Genomic DNA, 18,846 nt, shown 5'->3' with positions numbered 1-18,846 from the left:
TTCTCTTACCTTTAGATTAGTCCTGTATTTTTATTGTTACAGACTTGGGATTTTAGGTGACTGATGTTTATTGACCCTTGATGTGAATGTGCACATGGACGAGTAGTGAAAAGACAGAGGAGAACACTGTGGCTCTAACTATTACTCTTTAAAAGTCACTATCCACCAGTCTGTTCTGAAACACCGCTCTCCTGCTTCTAAGTTTCTGGAATATTCTTTGGGTTCTGTGTTTGAGAATATTTTAAATTTTTGTATGAGGTCTTAGATGGGTGATGTGGCAGCGTTTGCTAAGCTATGTAGTCGTGTTGATTCCAAAATTGTTTTCATAACAATTTCTTAAACAGGTATTTAAATTCCTTTATAATGTTGCATTTTCTCTGGTCTGTATACAAATCACATTTTCATGGTTTCTGTGGTTTCTACATTTCTTCTTTCATGTTTTTCACAAGCAGTGGCCATTGCTTATGATACAGAGGTACTGTATTTGTCTATATTATGGCATATAAAAGAAATTCAGTCAGTGTTACAACCAGAAACATTTACATCTTAGCTGTGTAAAGCATAACATTTCTGTTCCTGCTGTCCATCTCATCTACTCGAATTTAGTAGTATTTAGAGTTCAGATGGCTGTTTATCTAATTGCAGAAAAGCCTTTTAGGTAGGCCTGTCTGTTTTACTGACCTGTTCCTTTGATCTTCCCTGTTCCTTTTCTTGCAAGAATAATCGATCAATCGAGCAATTTGGAGATAGCCTCATTTCCCATCTATAAGGTGTTGTTCTGTGTGCGGGGGCAAAATGGGACTTCAGAGAGTGACTGCTTTGCATTTACTGAAAGCAGCTGTGGCACAGAAGAGTTCCAGATCCATGTTTTCTCCTGTGAGATTAAAGAGGCTGTAAGTATTCTGTGTTGTGCAGTCCTGCCTGGGAAAAAGGACCCAAGCAGTATTTGAAGAGGTCATTCCCAATGTGGAAATGGTATATAGTGCCTTGAAAAATACGTTAGCACATGTTCATGAGTTTTGAATATTATTATAATTTTAAGTTTTTGCTGTTAGTGTCTCAACAACATTCCAAAGTGCACTGTAGTGGGAAGATCTGGAAAGCCTCATCTGGGGCTTTTGCAGGCCTCATTGAGTCTGTTTCATACTGAAGTTGTGATGTATACCGTTTGAATTACGGAGAACCATGTTACGATACTCTCCCCTAGATATTTTAGGAAGAACTGTGTGACAGTTTGGGAGAAAAGGACTTTTTTAGGGCGGAAAAAGAGAGGTTGAAAAAGAAGAAATCTCCTTGGGTTTTGACATCTGCCAGAGCAAGCTGTATGTTGCATTGTTAAAAACACAGCCTGAAAAGTACGTTTTCCAGGTCCTCTAATGAGCTGCATTCCTAATCTGTAATCTAATTTATATTAACTCACTGAGCGTGACATGAGCAGGGAATGTGACAGGAATGGAAATAGGAGATGTTGTTGTTGAAATGGCTTGGTTAGTGAACACACCATGTTGAGTGCTTTGTGTTACATGAGGCATGATTTGTGTTCAGTATAAGAGGCAAGTGATGTTGTGACCTTCAGAAACATCACAATGCCTCGTTAAAAAGACCCTTATTTTCCATCAAAATACTAATGGTTTTGCTTTTCTGCAGGTCAGCCGAATTTTGTACAGTTTCTCCACAGCATTCAAACGTTCTTCCAAACAAGCATCTGATCATGTGAAGGACTTTGTTCTTCCCACGCCAGATAGTGATGTGTACACTTTCAGTGTCTCCTTAGAAGTCAAAGAAGATGATGGAAAAGGAAATTTTAGGTAATCAGAATGGGAAGGGAAAAGTGGGAATGTCTTTGGAAAAAGCACACAGCTACTTTGCACATGCACAACTACTGTGTTGCAACAAAATTCATTTGACCTCTTTTTCATAAGCAGACAAGCTATAAATAGGAAGTTGCTCTTTTGATGTTACAATTTTCTTCTCTGTATTTTTTCTGTAAAAAGATTAAAATTCAGGATACGTTTTTTCAAGTTAGTTTCTTTTCACTACATCATTTCTTTTAGGGATGCTCAATGTAGGCCTGTGCAAATGGAAAAGATAGTAAGAAGTCTGTTAAAAACTTCAGTCAAACCAAGTTTCTTGAGTAAATGCAGTCTAGTGGTCTCTTTTTTGGATTTTTTTTAAACCTAATGAGTTTTGAATTAATTGAAAATTTAGGAAATGGAAACTCTTTTCTGTATTTAACAGTTCATGTTCTATACCTGCTGAAGGATGTTTCTATTCTTTTAGCCCTGTGCCAAAGGATAGAGATAAACTGTATTTCAAGCTTAAACAGGGAATTGAGAAGAAAGTGGTGATCACAGTTCAGCAACTCTCGAACAAAGAACTGGCCATTGAAAGGTAAAAATCTTACAAAAGTGATGAAGGTTAGATTTTTGAAAGAATGGTATTTAGTGTAGTTTTCTCTGACTTTGCAATTTATGTGATAGAAAAAAGAATGTACCATAACACCAAATATGATTGCACGATGGAATTAATGCCACCAGATGGCAGTCTTATCAAAAGAGTAACAACAGGAGAATTCAGTTCTTGTGAAAAGGAAATGTAAGATAACAAGAAAACCTGCCCCCAAACCCTCCCAAAACCTGACTGATCTCTTGACTTGGTTTCAAGCTTTTACTTCAAAACAGAAACTAAAATTTTAGACAAGTAGACAGTATTTTAGACAGTGTTTTTGTGTTGTAAACTTAGGCTTTTGCTACTCATTGACTTAAAAAAAAAAAATATTTTCAGTGTAATTTTAATTTAAATAATTTTGCCTTCAGGATTCAGTTAATGAGGAATTTATGAATAGCATTTGATTATTGCTTTTCTCCCCAAAGTGCAACTACTTTTCTTAGAAATTAGCTTTTATTTTGGTGACATTTAGAATATTCAATTGGGATGTTATTTTTATCACCACAAGCTTTGCTGTGAAAAAGTTACTTACTTGGAATGACATACATGGGCTTGTAAGTCATTTTATGTACTTAACCCGATAATATTAAAATTCAAAACTGGTGAAAGATGAATGCAGGTTACATCAGACTGAGCTTTTGAGCATTTTAATGTGTCTTCAAAACTATTTTGAAGTGGAAATTACAATGCAAAGAAATATTTCTAAAGAAATTTGGTATCTGGTCTAAAGATTTCAGTAATCTTTTGTCGTGGTTTCAGGAGATCAGACTTGGTTGCTGCTCAGAGAAATTGCCCCCTCCTGGTGTTCAGGCAGAGCCTGGGGTTGGGTCAGGGTGATGGAGAAAGTTACTCTCATGCATTGCTTTGGCCCTTCCTGCTCTCATGCCCTGTTTGACCTGGGCTTTGCCAGTTTGTATTTGGATCAAAGCAGCTAAAGAGATGGTGTTTGCTTCTGAGTCATGTGTGCCCCTCCATAGGATCAGTCCCACAGTGGGGGGCATGTCAAGTCCCACTTGGTTATAGGATTCAGGAAGAAAATTCTGGTTAATGATCAGGGGGTTTAAGGAACTTGTTCTGAAGAGTGAAATAGCCTTTCATTCTGAGAGATGGAAGGATTGATACTCCTCTCAATGCAGTGGTGTTTAGATCCAGTTTGCTACCACCCATACACGAGAGTTAGTCCCGAGTTATGTAGGTATACCTTAGGTTAAAGTCTAGGCTGGTATCCTTAGAACTGAATTACAGAATATTGGTTGGTTTCACATCAGTAGTGGAAACTCTTAAAGATCACAGAATACCAGAATGGTTTGGGTTGGAAGGGACCTTGAAGACCACCCTGCTCTGTCATGGGCAGGGAACTCTTTCCACTAGCCCAGGTTGCTCCAAGCCCCATCCAGCCTGGCCTGGGACACTGCCAGGGATCCAGGGGCAGCCACAGCTTCTCTGGGCACCCTGTGCCAGGAACTCACCACCCTCATAGGGAAAAATTTTTTCCCAATATCTCATCTAATCCTGCCCTCTGACAATGTGAAGCCATTCCCCCTTGTCCTGTCATCATGTTAACTTAATACTATCAGCCTTGTGCATGGGTAGCATTTGTATTTTTATAAATGAAAATATACATTAGTGAGTAACAATTACAGTTCTTTTGGTTTTTTCCTGCTGCTCTAGAAAGTAGTGGAGTATGTGCAGTTGCACAGAGCTGCTCACTAGCCAGCTTCAGGTGCAGAAACCCAGCAAGTCTGAAGTGAGACCGAGGCCCACAGTCTGTACAGGTCATTTTGAATCTTGGGTGTGTGGTTGAGCCTCCTCATGTTGGAGGCTGAATGTGTTGACAGCTGTTCCTGTAAAATCCATCTTCTGCAAGTGAGGGTCCTGACCTGGTTTGAGCTGATTTTCCTTTTTTGAAATAAGAGGGAGGAGAAGCCCTGACTCTTCTTGCAGCAGGATGCTGCTAGGCATCATAAGTCTCTGGTTCTGTGAGAGGCAGGGGTTAGTTGTTCCTGACTCCCATTCTTTTGGAAACATACTTCCCCAAAATTTCGGCTGTCATGCATCAGACCTTCTGTACATCTGAGCAGTGCACAGCAGTAGGATCTGGCAGCTGTTGTCTTTGAAAGGCACAGATATCTTGCCTGCCTCTGGATCTTGGCCTTACATGTCTCTGTAGCAGCTGTACCAGAAGCTGGTGACCCCCCTACTTCATCAATTACAGCTCTCTCAGAGCTATTTCTGCCCCAGGGACAGCAAGTAGTATCTCTGCTGTTAGTTTCTGCCCACTTTAATTAGTCCCTCAGAGAATCTGGTTTGTGTGGCTAAATCCAAGTCCTGTATCTGAGCTGCCTTGGGTGCTTTCCGTGGCACTGCATTATAGATATAGATAAATCAAAATTGTTGTCTGCTGCTTTATTTACCACTTAGATTTGTATGATTCTAGTAGGGAAAGAGTATGGAGAATGGGAAGTACAACTGTGGATGTAAGTTCCTGTTAAGTGTAATGAGGTGGCAAAAGAAAGCCATATATCCCTAATGTAACAGGGGAAAGCTAGGTGGTGTAGTAAGTGCATATCTTGAGACTCCTACAGTTAACAGTGTTATTAAAATTTTAGTTGCTGGTTTTCATATGTCCAAGCAATATTGTTCAGCATATTACATAATTCTGAGAGTCAGTGAGAAAAAGTGGTTTGATTATCAGAGAACCAAACAGAAGAAAAGTTCTTGAAACAAAACCCTCTGAATTACAGCCCCAGTTTTCCATAATATTTCAAATTGCACTTACTTTCAATTTTTTTTTTGCTTTTTTCACTTGAGATCTAAGGTTTTTAAAAACCTGTGCAAATATGTAGTTCTGTTTGGTGTTTTTATTCATAATGGAGTATGTTCAAAGGAGATACAGATGATTTACAGAAACCTCAGACCTGGATTTGTGCCTTCAATAGTCAGGAAATTTGAAAATCTGAATGTCTGAAGAATTTTTGGGTTTGTTTTTTTTTTAGGGTTGGTTTTTTTTTTTCTCTCTTAAAAATATCAAGAAAATTATCTTGGAAAATGATTGGACTGGAATTCTAGAATTCAAGGCCCTATATAGCACACAAATTCAGATTTTAAAAAATGAAGAATGAAGTCTTAAAATTGAGCAAATTGTTGTTTCTTGTTTATTTTTTAAGGGCCCATGATGCTATGTGGTTTTTTTCAGCAGAGCTATTATGAGTGGTAGAATGAATGAATTTGTATTTTTTCTTATGATTGCATGAGAACAATTTTTAAAATGACCTGGGGAGACAGTGAATTTCTTCCTGCCAGTCTCCACCACTAATGTATAGGAATTGTTGATATCTTTGAACTCAATATTATAAATGGTCTTTAGGAATAATTGAGTTTTCACAGGTCAGATGCTAATTTCTGCCATCCTCATTCTGGAAAATAATTTCATTGTCTTTTCTGTAACATGTATTGTGTTGTTTCCCGAGCGTTGCCATAACAATAACAAACAACTTCTCTGAAAGGTACTCTTAAAATTAGAAGCAGTAGGTGGCTGTCCATTATGTTCAAGCAAAGACTTTTGTATTGTGAGAAGCTAATACATGTCCTTTGTTTCCTTTTATGTTTTTTGTTTTAAATAAACTTCACAGGTGCTTTGGGATGTTGCTAAGCCCTGGACGAAATGTGAAGAACAGTGACATGCATTTACTAGACATGGTAATACTTAGCCCTAATAACCTGTTAAATAAGATAAGGTGATTTGGAGAAATAACCAAAAAACAAATAAACCCCAGCAAAATGAGCTTCTGATATCTTGTGCTGTGTTTGTGTTTCTGTTTCTTAAATCCTGGGATTTGATATCTGCAATCATAAGATGGACAGAACATTTCAATTAATGTCAAAACCTGGGGTATCTGGCTTTTATTGAATTAGTGAAGCAGAGATTAGGTTGTTACAAATAACTGAGCATTCTGTGTTGTGTTAAGCATGCTCCCTAAAAATTTAGAGCAAATAATTGCTTTTATATTTCAGTACCAGGGGAGTGCTCTTATTTTTCCAGGGGGCTGAAACCTTTGCCTTTATTTCCTTCATTTGATTTTAAATTCTTGCCCAGAGTTTGAAGTATTCACTTGTCTTCTATGATTTTCCGTTTCTGAGAGTTGCTTCTGAGAGAGCTGCAAAACAGTGTGATATTTTCTGTGATAATACCAGTTTACTGTCTCTCTGTGGATAATACAGCCATTTTCAAGTTATGAAGTGCTAGAGCTAAGCCCATCAGACCTTTTGTGACTCTACAGTTGTCCCAGTTTTGCCTAGTTCATTTCTGTACTCATGCTGCTGGTTCTATCTATCAGTATTTAGTTCTCTTGTCAGACTCATTTATTGGCCTGATTGTATTTAGTAGCTCATCCTTTTCCTGGTTTTATTTGCTGAAATTAGTTCAGTTTTTCCCTTTTTATTATTTGATTATAAAACTGAATAAATTATAATGAGTTTTGGAGTGGTGTTGTTCCTCCTATAAATCTGTGTAACACCTCTTTACTGTATTTGAATTCTTGTCTTTACTCCACCTTGAATTCTCTTTATGTTCACACTTGCAAGGACGTTTTAACTGCTGGATGTAATGAGTTGTTAGTTCATTTCTTGACTATAGCACAGAAATAGACATTTGTGATTTCCTTTCCACCTCCTTTCTCCATATGTAAATCTGGAGAACTAGTCACTTTTATTTCTCTTAACTGGGTTGCGGAGAGGGAACATCAGTCTCCTTTCATCTCTAGAAAGGCTGCCAAACAGGCCTGTTGGATCCCTAGGGACTGTTGCAGAAAACTTGAGGAAGCATGTGCTTGCCTCATACTAGTAGTAGTTCATTCCACTTAATTCATTTTCTCTAAGGTTCCTAGAGCTGTTTCTCATCCCCGTGCTCCATCTCTTTGATCTCAGACCACAACTGAATACAATCCTGTATGATTTTATTTTTAGGAATCCATGGGAAAGAGTTCTGATGGGAAGGCTTATGTCATTACTGGAATGTGGAATCCTAATGCACCCATGTTTCTAGTACTTAATGAGGAAACTCCTAAAGGTAGTGGAATGTAATCTGTATGTTTGTTTCACCCAGCAGGGGTTTGGTGTGTGTACTCTCTCCTGGCAATCACGGTGCATGGCTAAGTACATGAACCATTATGTTCCAAGAGTCCATTGCTGGGAATTTTCCTGCATAAACATGTGCAACACAGAGTTGTGAAGAATTGTTCACAGAGCAGTGTGGTGAGGTGTGACATTAGTGTGTGGGGCTGATGTGCCTGTCCCTGGTTATCAGGACTTCTTGGTTCTAAGCATTTCCAAGTTGTTTTCTACCCATTGTACTCAGCAAAGCAGTGTGAATAGCAGGCGTTGAGGTTCTCCTCCTTCTAGGTGTGAGCTGATTACAAATAGCATTTCATCCCCTGCCTCTTGGGGCACCTGGCAGTGATGCATTCAAGTGCTTGATTATATAGCACAGTTTCTTATTGCTGGAACTTGCATCCTCTGATGGGATTTGAAAACTTGGAATGTAAATCTGGAGTTGGTTTTCTGTCCCAAGGCAGAGCTCACATCAACTTGCTTAAAGGCATATCTGAGTACCTGCAGCCAGTGTCAGCGTTGCTGCTGATGGATTTTCAAACCACGTTATTTACAGAACTCCTTACACAGTGTGACCTTATCCTCTGCATGCTCCTTTCGTTTGATGGGGATCATGTACCTTAATGGTGTTTGCTTGGTGTGATGTCTTGCCCCTGTCTTTAAAACAAGAACATAATATCTTTGGTTTTGAAGTTATCAGAGTTCCTCGGTGCGCTGGTTAATGCACACTTTCATTCTGTGCAGCAGACACGGAGGGTGTAGAACTCAGGCAACTAAACCGGGTGCAACAGAACCATTAATTAAACAGAAAGGATTTTCAGTTTGAACAGCAGTGTGCAGTTTGAACCTGACTAAATGCTTCTCATTTTTGTGTTTCAGATAAGCGTGTGTTCATGACTGTGGCTGTGGATATGGTCGTCACTGAAGTAGTAGAGCCAGTCCGGTTTCTGCTGGAGACTGTTGTGCGTGTGTATCCTGCCAATGAACGCTTCTGGTACTTCAGCAGGAAAACCTTCACAGAAACTTTTTATATGAAGCTAAAACAGGTAATGCCTTTGGTTTTTTTAGAACATTGGCCTCATCTGTCCTAATTTGGCCTTTATAAAAGTAAGGATGGCACCTGCTCCTCAGCAGTTTGTTTCTTTTAACTGTTTGTTTCAGGGATGCTCTAATGCATAAGCATTAAGTAGCACGTATATAGTTTCACTGCCTTTGTGTCATGGTTTAACCCCAGCTGGCAAGTAAGGCCCACACAGACACTTGCTCACTCCCCCACAGTGGGATGGAGGAGAGAATCAGCAGAGTAGAAGTGAGGAAACTCGTGGGTTGAGATGGAGACAGTTCAGTAGGGAAAGCAAAAGCCGTGTGCTCAAGCAAAGCAAAGCAGGGAATTCATTCACCACTTCCCATGGGCAGGCAGGTGCTCAGCCATCCCCTGGGAAACAGTGTAACACTGGCTTGGGAAGACAGATGCCAGCATTCCAAACATCCCCTCTTCTTCCTTCTTTCCCCCACTTCACATGCCAAGCATGATGCCCTGTGGTCCTGTCGTTGGGGTTGGCTGTCCTGGCTGTGTCCCCTCCCAGCTTTCTGTGCACCTCAAGCCCTTTTGCTGGTGGGGTGGGATGAGGAGCAGCAAAGGCCCTGTCTCTGTGTAAGCAGCTGCTGGGCAGAGGCTAAAACTCCCCTGTGTTATCAATACTGTTTCCAGCAGAAACCCAAAGCACAGCCTCACACCAGCCACTGTGAAGGAAAGTAACTCTAACCCAGCCAAACCTATTTTGTATCTGCCTATTGAATTATCTTTAATTCTCTACAATGACCTCTAAAACAAGTCCATTTGACTGGTAAAATTGGGAACTGACTCTATAATTGTTCATTTTAAAATCAAAGGGCTACTGTCATTCACAGTATGAAGGCAGGTAGCCTAGTAAAGGCAAAGGAACCTAACACAGAGGTTTAAGAGAGTGAGGCTGTTAAGACTGTAGCTCAAGTCCCTTCTGATTTTGGCATTGGCTGAGGTACCTACGAGAGATCTGTCTGCCCAGGGTCACTGTACAATGGTGTGCAGCTGCATTCTCCTGCAGCCGCTGCTGACCTGCTTTCTCCAAAGACTTATGTCTTAGTATTGGCCCAAAAGGTGAAAAGCAGAGGCCAGTCGTACTGTGTGCATTGGAATGGTGGTGCATCATCTCTGACTAATGGAACCAAAGAGCAGTGATTTAATTTTACTGAGCCTAATGGGAGTATTTGAGTCATCCTCTTTCTGTGGGGCACAGCAATAGGTCTGAAAAAACCAAGCTGTGTTGATATTACATGGGAAAATTGCTGCTGTGTTTAACACTTAGGGAGTAAATAAATCTCAATCAATGTTGTTTCTGTATTTCTTTTAGAGATTAGCATAGCAACTTAGAATTTGAGAAAATCTGAGAAGGCCTACTGTTACATGCAAATAAGAATATCTGCATTTTGACATGAAAAAAATACATTCGAAAATATTCTGCTCACAGCAGCTTGATACTTATCTCTGATCAGTTCAGCTTGCCTTTTAAATCACTTGCAACTGTACCATTTTTAATTGAGTAATATGGATGCTTTCTTTTTCTCACCCCTTACAATGTGACAAACATACACATGCCTCTCTTCCCTGAAGAAACACATGCATTTCTTCCTGCTGCAAAATTCAGAGTCTGTTCTGCAGATCTTCAGAAAAGGAATATTTTTAGTCCTAGTAATCCTTCTGCAAGATGAGGTCCTGATTGTGGTTGCCAGGATCTCTTTGGGTGATGTGTATCAAGTCTTTATTTCACCAGTTCTCAGCTGGACAGTTTGTGTTGAAGTAGCTGTTCCTGCTGTTACCTTTGGAAGATCCTGTAGCTCAGGGCACTGTTACTCCTTGGGAGATAACTCTGCAGATGGCGTTGGGATCAGCCATTTGTGAACTTCCTGGGAAAGCACTTGAGCATTAAGTAGATTCTAGAAAAATTAGAACCCTTCTGAGGAAGGATTCAGACAGGTTTAGCAGGCTGAGCTGAGATGGGTGAGGTGCAGTCAGTTACAAAGAATGACAGAAATGCAGGTTAATGTGCAATTTAGGACTGTTCTTTCTGGTTATCTTACTGTATTGCTTATGCACGTTTTCATTGTTACAACGTGGTCCTTGTCATGGTGGGTTTGTGCTTCAGAGAAAACCAACAATCACATTTTTTACATTTTATACAGGTGGGTCTTGCAGTTAACCAGAACATGTGCATGGAGCTGAAGACTTGTAATTATTGTAACAAACAGCAAACCCTACAGTACCTCATGCCTTACTCTCTCAAACATAAAAGCTATAGATAGCTATGGTTAATAACATTAGTGGCAGCAATACTTGATTGATTTAACCAAGTACTTTGTAATTAATCAATAATGGTGTTATGTGAGAATAAAACAGGGATAAAGGCCCTAATATTACCCTGCTTAATTTTACAAAATGCAGGGTATTTGTGCCTACACCCCAAAATTCATTGAATTGACTTAACGAGAAATGCAGTCAGCAAAACTGGCTGATAATTGGAGCCTTTGCTTTAAGGGAAGCAGGTCTGAATGATTAATGTAAAGTAAATGAGGAAAGTTTTCTCACTATAAAATAATTGATATTGTGTCAGTCCATACAGTCCCTGTTTAAGCTGCTCATCTGCATAATTTCACCAGCTGGTTGAAATTGCAAGTGTTGGTCAGTAGTGCATGTACATCTCCAGTGAGCTATCGTGGAGCCTTTCAACTTTATCATAACTTTGTTTTTCAGACAAATTGAGGCTACTCCAACTGCAACTGTGTTCTTTTTCATGGTTAATTTGATGTTTTCAGTGTGTTCCAAAAATTAGCTTATTTTAACTGATTAGGCAAGATGCACAAAGAACAAAATAGCACAACACTTTGGGCTGCTTCATTTAATACCATCATTAGTTTGCAGTTATTTACAATTCTCTAAAAATACAGTAATCACTGCATGTCACTGAAAAATAATTGTGTTCATAACTGTAACTCAGAGGAAAAACTAATCCTCCTTTTATTTTAAAACTTGCAACTGCTTAAACTATAGTTAACTGACTTCTTTTTCATAAGAAAATCATAGAATCATTGAATGGTTTGGATTCACAGGGACCTTCAAGATCATCTAGTTCCAACCCCCCTGGCATGGGGTTCCATTACATTTCTCCGTTGGAAGGAGCGTATTTTAAATTATATTCTGCAGAAGAAAGATAATTTTTCCTGGTTTTTTAGTGAGCAAAGCACTAAAAAGGGCTTTTCACAATTTACGGCTTTTCAAAAGTGTGAGGTTTTGTTTCTTCTTTAGTCTTGTCTTCACCTCCAAAAAGCTCTTACCATGATTTTTTTTTCCCCTCAGGCATTCAGCTCCTGTTTCAGTTACTCCAATATTTTTCCTTTGTTCTCTCCTCTTTTCTTTAGCTTTTTCTTTGATTTAATGTCATTACAGCTGTTTAAATTGGAAAGCTTTTTTTATCGTTGTTCTGAGCAATACTGAAAATGATTGTTAAGGGGCAGCTTTGGAAATAATGAGGTTTTATTTACATTTTCTACCTGTAAAACTGGGAGAAACAACTGTCAGATACTGCCATCTGTTCGTGCCAAGGCAAAGAAATTTGAGGCACTCTTGACCAAACTACTTTTTAGCCTTTCACAGCCTTATTTTTCAACAGTGGCAACCTAATACATACCCGTATTTTGGTTTAGTCTGAAGGAAAAAACCGCACAAGTGCTGGAGATGCAATTTATGAAGTTGTCAGTCTGCAGAGAGAATCTGCCAGAGAGGAAGAATTAGTCACCCCAACAAGTGGAGGAGGGCCTATGTCATCCCAGGAGGATGAGGCAGAAGAAGGTAAGGATAAACGAGCACTCACAGTTTCCATGGATAGTACTGTTATATTTCTGCTGTTAATTTACTCATTTAATTCTTAATACAACTGTTCTGGACAAAAAGATCACCCGTAATTTTCTATTAGCAGTAGAGGTATTTTTACCAAGCCATTGTTTGGATGTCTTCCAACAGCAGCAGCAGCAGACACCATGTGTCCATCTTTCTGTGTGCTGCAAAATGCATTACTGAGGCACCCGTGCTCTGCCAGCAAGTTAGAAAATGGTTTGCAAAGGTGTTTTCTTCTGATCAGAAGTCATTTGCCTTGAATGTGCTGTGCTGTTAAAGAGGACAGCATGAAATTAGGCTTTGGAATGGCAGGTTTTAAATGCCTCTTTGTAAAGAAAACCAAAAAAATATCCCAAGCAGACTCACATGGGTATTGTCCTCATTCCCTGACTGACAGCTTAGCATGTGATTTGTTTTCCCTCACTTATATCTAGGGCTTATTAAAATGTCTCTTGGTTCAGTTGGGGATTGCTACAGGTCATGGACCCAGAGTATTTGCCTGCCTCTTCCAAAGCTTACAGTACCTCAGTATATTTCATGGTTTGGGGGTTTTTTTCTCAGGGGGTGGTATTTTATGTTTTGTTTTGTCTTTTTGAAGGCCCTTGGCCTACTGTTTCTTTGTACTTCGAGGGTTAGCATTCAGGATAGGCTTTCTGTGTGCTATTTTTGGTCTGGATGTCTGACCTACCAGGAATTGTGATCGTTTTACCAAGTTATTCTTCAGATTTCTGGCACTGTTCTGTCAATACCGTAAAAAGTCTCACTCACTCCTGTGGAAAAATTCTTCCTTGGTTCTTAGTTATAGGTAAGTATTGGATATTAGCTTATGCAGTAGGAGTCAGAAGCCTGGGATTAACAGGCTGGAGCTGGCAGGTGTGGTTAGTCCCAGTTACAAGCCAAACCCCCCCACATACCCCAGGTGACACCAACCTTTCCAAAAAAAACCCCAGTCAGGTGCTCTTTGAACTTTGATCTTATTCCTGAAAGGGAGGGAATAGGCACAGACTAGCAATGTCAGCCCCCTTTGTGTCACTTCTGAATAGTAAAACTACTGTTTTCTCCAGAGGAATTCTTCTGTTCCATTGCTGTTTGGGATTGCTTTGCTGTTCATAGCAAGAATTAGTTCAGGTTTGGCCTTTGGAATTTGTAGATCAGTGTAGTGTAATTCAGCTGCTGGTGTTCTTTTCCTTGCTGGATATATGAGTTGTAGAGCCAAATTGATTTGTTTGATAGGGTAGGGTTTAAATAATTGAATATTTTTTTTTCAACATTGCTTTTATTGGGAAGAATAAAACTGCTGCAGAATGTGGTGAATGCAGCACAGTTGGGAATAACATGGATACTGTCCTCTTGGTACTGTTACAGGATGGCTTTATTTTATTACAGAGAAAAAGTATTCCACTGGAGTATGAACCTAGGTTTAACTTTGGTTTAGCTCCTTAATGCTAGTTTCCATATTTTAAATGTAGATGACTTCCTAAGAGAAGACATTAAAAATATGATGCGCCTCTGTTCTCATGGAAACCACATTTAGAGTTCTGTGCCAAGAAGTTCTTTATCCTGGAGGATATGCAGGTTCAATGAGTCATTTGCAGTTTTTCTAAATAAATCTCTTCATTCTTTTTTTTTCTTTTTCTTTTCAGGGTACTAATTATGATGATGGAAAAAACCCCCTTGAGTTTACAATGTCTTGTCTTAGCCTTGGAAGAAGGCTTTTTCTTTTTTTAATGTAAAGTATGATAGCTACCTGGCTATATAGGTTCTTTTTACTTTTTACTTTTCTCCTTTTTTTTTCTTTTTTTGCTTTTTCCTTGTATGCCCACAGAATATTCCTTAATTGATTTCAAAAGCACTATACATTGCATTTTTCTTGTATGAGAATGCACTGTATCTGATTCCTGTGTACTCTGCATGCACACAGCTCACTGGGATGTCTTGTGCCATGAGTATATGAATAAAGATGGTCATAAAAAAGAAGGCATTTTTTCAATATTCTTTTCTTTTTGTTTTAACGAAAGGCCAAACATACGATACCTGCCAATAATGATTTTAAATAAACACTAGCCTAAAGGTAGGCCTAGTATCTTTCCACAGCTGCATGTAGGAAATGGACATCTTATACTCTCTAAATAACATTCTCAGCTTTTAATATTTTTTCTCATTTTAGCGTGATTTTTCATGTGAACAGCTATATAAAACAATTAAGACCTTTGCTAAGATTGTGCAGTTGTTACTTAGAGATCTTTCAGGTCAACCTCACTTTTGTTTTCTAATTACTAATATTGTGATAGATATTTCTGGCAACCCAATCACTTATGGTCCTTTGCTTTGGAGATAATATTTTTAAAAGTATATTTATATTAATAATCTCTTGTCAAAACCTAGAATGTAAAGTGCACTCCTTAATAAGAAGCTTTCTATTAAATTCTAAATTCTAAATTTTAAAAAGATTAAAATGTATAATGAGGTAAGTCTTACACTTTCTGGAAAGGTTTCAAGTAAAGTGGATTTAAGTATCAACTTATATGCAGAAAAGTTCACTGTTAGTACTTAATTTTGAGTAGAACCTTGTCACAAGGTGCAGAGCACAGATGGTTGAACTCCTCTTTCTCCTTTTTAGAGCATTAAGAAAGGTGAGAGCATGCCCAGAATCGATGGTGTGGATACTGCAGTATTGAGAAAAGCAGAGCTCAGAGAGCATTTTATTGTAGTATTGTTCTGTGGTAGGATGAAGTGGCTGCCCTTGTGAGCTTAAGGACTGGGGAAAATGGCTTTCCAGCAGAAGCATTTAAAGGAGGATGTAGGCCTAGGAATAAATAACAAAGGGAGAAGGGGATGAATACGTTGGCTGCTTTAGCAGCCGTGCTTGCTCAGACCGTCTGTGAAATGATGACCTTCCTTTGGCTCTAATATTTGAATGATTTTTTTTTAACTCTGTGTAACATTTCAGGAGAACACTAGAAAGCTCCATTTGCGTTTGTTCTGGAGTCAGGATAAAGTTGGAAGGTTAAGGATCACTGTGAGCAGGAGCAATGCTGTTCAAAACCAGAAAATATTCTTTAAGCTGATTGTTACTGGGTTGAAGATACTTTTGCTGAAGCTTTCTGTGGTCCCGGGTGTCTGGTTACAAGCTCTCATTCCCATCTATGAGTTGGCTGCAGAGTAAGCACAGATTGTTTAGCAGATACCCTGAAACAGATAAAAGGTAATTCAGGTAAAAGATGACTTGCCTACCAAAAAGAAGCTTCTGAACATGAGCTGTAGGGTGCCTCTGGAACACTCTCAGATGACTTCCAGGAACGCAGAACTTTTCCGTTTGTGTTTTGTTTGCCAAGAGAAGAAATAAAAAACTTCAGAAAGGGAAACTTACCTTCCTACTCCCTCTGTCTGAACACTAAGAGCAAAAAGCAAGAGATAGACAACAGAAAAATTAACTTCAGAGGTATGGAAGTTCAGTGTGGAATGGTAGGATGTGACATTGAAAAGAGACATAAAAGAACAAGGGACCGTGAAAGTTTCAGAAGAACTCGGGATGTGTTGTGTTGGTCGCACAAAAAGAAGGTGTGTGCAGTGGGTAAGAGGTGGGCGACACTAAATGATTGGAGATGATCAGCCAGGCTAAATCAAAATGCTGGGTCAAGTGTTGTGGGTGGGTAGAGGCTGTTCTCAGTATTCAGGAAAGCAAAGGAGTAGAGGAGGTGATGATTTAGGAATGAATAGAACTCCTGAGAGAGTATTTAGTGATAAAATAGGGGTTATGATGCGAACAAATGAGGGTGATTGTGTGAGAAGAATGACATGAGTAGTGTTGAAATAGTCAACTCCACATTTTAATCCAAGTTAAAAATAGCTTTATGTACTTCGCAGGAACTGTTTGTTATATTAATCCAACAGAGTAAAGTTGGTGGGTCCTAAAGAAGATCAGTTGAATCAGTCTTGAAGACTTTTTGCCATCTCCATAAAAATGAACTAAAATGTCACAAATCTGAAAATCATGAGGCCATTTGGCCAGTTGCTATCTCCAGAAAAGAACCCTTTGCTGCAGTTCCACAAGAAATGAGTTTTAAAATACAGACTCTACTAAGAATAGCATCCAAATGAAAAGAAAATACTCCTGGCAAGCCTGATGTCATTTTATGGACTCTACTGTCCATAAAATAGTCCAAAATGGATTATTTTCACACCTTACAAGTTCACTTGTGTTACTAAAAATCATAAAATAAATGCACTCAGGTGATTTCTGCAGCTATTACTGTGCTGCCAGGAGGAATGTGATCATGTGATACTTTCCTTAAAATGTAAAAAAATACTGGGTGCAGAGGACTTGGTATTTTGAATAAGGTGGCAGTTAATAGTTGAAGTTGTATTTAGATTTGTTCATGCGAGTATGGCCTTTGTGTTACAAGGTGAGTATTTGAAATGTTTCAAATTTGAAGCACTTCTGTGCATTGCAGAAGTATTTAATGAAATTGCAAGGTTGTAAATGAAATGGAAAATGGGGGATTTTTAAGGTTGTTTCTGTTCTGGGAAGTGGAATACTCCCAAAGAGTGTGACTTATCCTGAGCTCTTTTATCCCTCTCTTCTTCCCCAGTGTCCACTCCACACTCCTGCACAGTGGGTGTGGGAACACTCCGTGGGTAGGGGTTTTTTGTTTGATAAAATTTGTTCCTCACACTTACTTTGTGAGGTTCAAGGCAAAACATAATTCCCTAATTCTGGCCTGTGGTTCATGAGTGTTCCAGGGAAATCTGTTGATGCCTTTGGTTTATTTTTGCAGAATGACAGAAAGAGATCTTTTCAAAGAAAGGTAGTTTTCAATTCTGTGGGTACTGGCTCAGTTCTGTTTCAGTAGGTGAATTCTGTTTCTTGGATTTCAGGCAGGCTTATTGAGGGTTTTTTTATAAATTTCATAAAATCTCTTCAGATTGTGGTACAAAATAGGCACAAAATGAGCATAAATTTGTGTTTTCATCTTGTCTGGAAGCAATCACAGATTATTTTGAATGATTTGGATGCTTTGTTCTTTAGTGGTTGTCTTTCCTTGTCTATCTGTAATCAGTATGAAAGCAGTTTGAAAAAGGATTTGCAATCCTCCTGGCTTATTAGGAATTCAAACTTGCTACTGCTAAAGGATCTTCTCAGGTTTTCAGTCACCAATTTTGGGTGGCCTCAAGCTGCCACTGCTTCTATAATTTCACACATTCGCACATTTCACATAATTAAAAAAATTCACCTACTTTTGTATAAAGCTTATTAAAAAGATTGTTCTCAACCAGCAGTTCCCCTAACCTCAGAGTGAGATTCTTCCTTTTTTTAGTTTTGGTCATTAAACTTCTGGTATTCTGTGAGTGTAAAGGCTTTCTAATCTAAGTGCCTTGCATGCTGCCTTGGCACTTAAAGTAAATGCCAGGCAATCCACCACTTCTAAGTGTTTCTAACACTGATATTTGTTTTTTCTCATTGATTGCCTCAAAGATGGGAGTAGATTCTAATCTACAAATTCATAAATTACTAATGCATTGCCTTAGAGTTGTGACAACATCTCAAATTTTATTTCCTTGCCTGTTCTCTGAGATGTCAGCTATCAGACAGCACGGTACATGTGGAGCATGTTTGTGTTTACAGGACTACCTCCACTGTGCAGCATTTAGTTGCCTTTGTCATCTGTGTGGGAGCAAAACCACCAAACTGAAGCGATAATTCTTCCCCGCTCTCTTTTATTCAGCTTTATGCATTTCTGCATCAAGTTTAGAGATGTCATGGTGGCTCAATTTTATGTGCACTACACGAGGGGAGGATCTTCTCTTGGATGCCCAGTTAAGGTTTATTTCTGGGACATATTAAAATAATTCTCATTTCATGTGACAGTGGTGCAGGGCATGTGTTGGAAGGATATGACGTAGAACAAAGCTAGTGTTTTAAAGGTAGGGCATATCAGATAAGGATATAAGATAGGGTTTAAAATGCAGGATTTGTTGTATTAAAAAGAAAAAGGTCATTTTGGCTGCCATTGCACACAACCAGCAGGACTGCTCTCAAGTACAAGTGTGGGTCCTTTGGGAGATTTTTGCACAGTCTTTAACATGTTCAAACCATGGTGGTCTGCAGTGAGGGAAAGGCAGAGGTCATACAGCTGTGTGCTCTTCCCCCCTCTCTCAGTGTTTATCACATACAGGGTTTGGGACCCACATTTTGCATTACCTAAAGAAGCAATTAAATTTGCAGCCTGTTGGCAAGGTAATCAAAATGTTGTGATTTGTCGGCATTAGGTGTTGCTTGAACGATTCTAAGTGAAAAATGTGTATCTTATAATTCATAAAAAGGAATGACAATCAAAATAGTGGGGTTTTTTATTACT

General features: G+C 38.9%; 1 protein-coding gene and 1 long non-coding RNA gene across 8 annotated transcripts in view; both read left to right on the top strand.

Annotated features, from left to right (window-relative positions):
- RABGAP1L (RAB GTPase activating protein 1 like) overlaps window positions 1-18,846 on the top strand; it is a 248,590-nt gene that overhangs the window by 26,999 nt on the left and 202,745 nt on the right. For 6 of the 7 annotated variants that reach the window (XM_032118239.1, XM_032118234.1, XM_032118238.1 and 3 more), the window contains 7 exons: window positions 719-893; window positions 1,648-1,808; window positions 2,281-2,391; window positions 6,081-6,147; window positions 7,414-7,516; window positions 8,437-8,603; window positions 12,298-12,442. In XM_032118239.1, coding sequence (XP_031974130.1) covers window positions 719-893; window positions 1,648-1,808; window positions 2,281-2,391; window positions 6,081-6,147; window positions 7,414-7,516; window positions 8,437-8,603; window positions 12,298-12,442 — 929 coding nt within the window. The remainder of the gene's footprint in view (window positions 1-718; window positions 894-1,647; window positions 1,809-2,280; window positions 2,392-6,080; window positions 6,148-7,413; window positions 7,517-8,436; window positions 8,604-12,297; window positions 12,443-18,846) is intronic. The other variant, XM_032118240.1, reaches the window with a different exon arrangement.
- On the top strand, window positions 12,449-14,468 carry LOC116448158. The gene is made up of 2 exons (XR_004241834.1): window positions 12,449-13,292; window positions 14,131-14,468. It is a non-coding gene; the product is annotated as an uncharacterized LOC116448158 (long non-coding RNA).

Source organism: Corvus moneduloides, chromosome 9, assembly GCF_009650955.1.
Source record: "Corvus moneduloides isolate bCorMon1 chromosome 9, bCorMon1.pri, whole genome shotgun sequence".
Lineage (NCBI taxonomy): Eukaryota > Metazoa > Chordata > Aves > Passeriformes > Corvidae > Corvus > Corvus moneduloides.
Note: the sequence above shows the minus strand (reverse complement) of the source record. Positions and strands in the feature narration are given on the sequence as shown.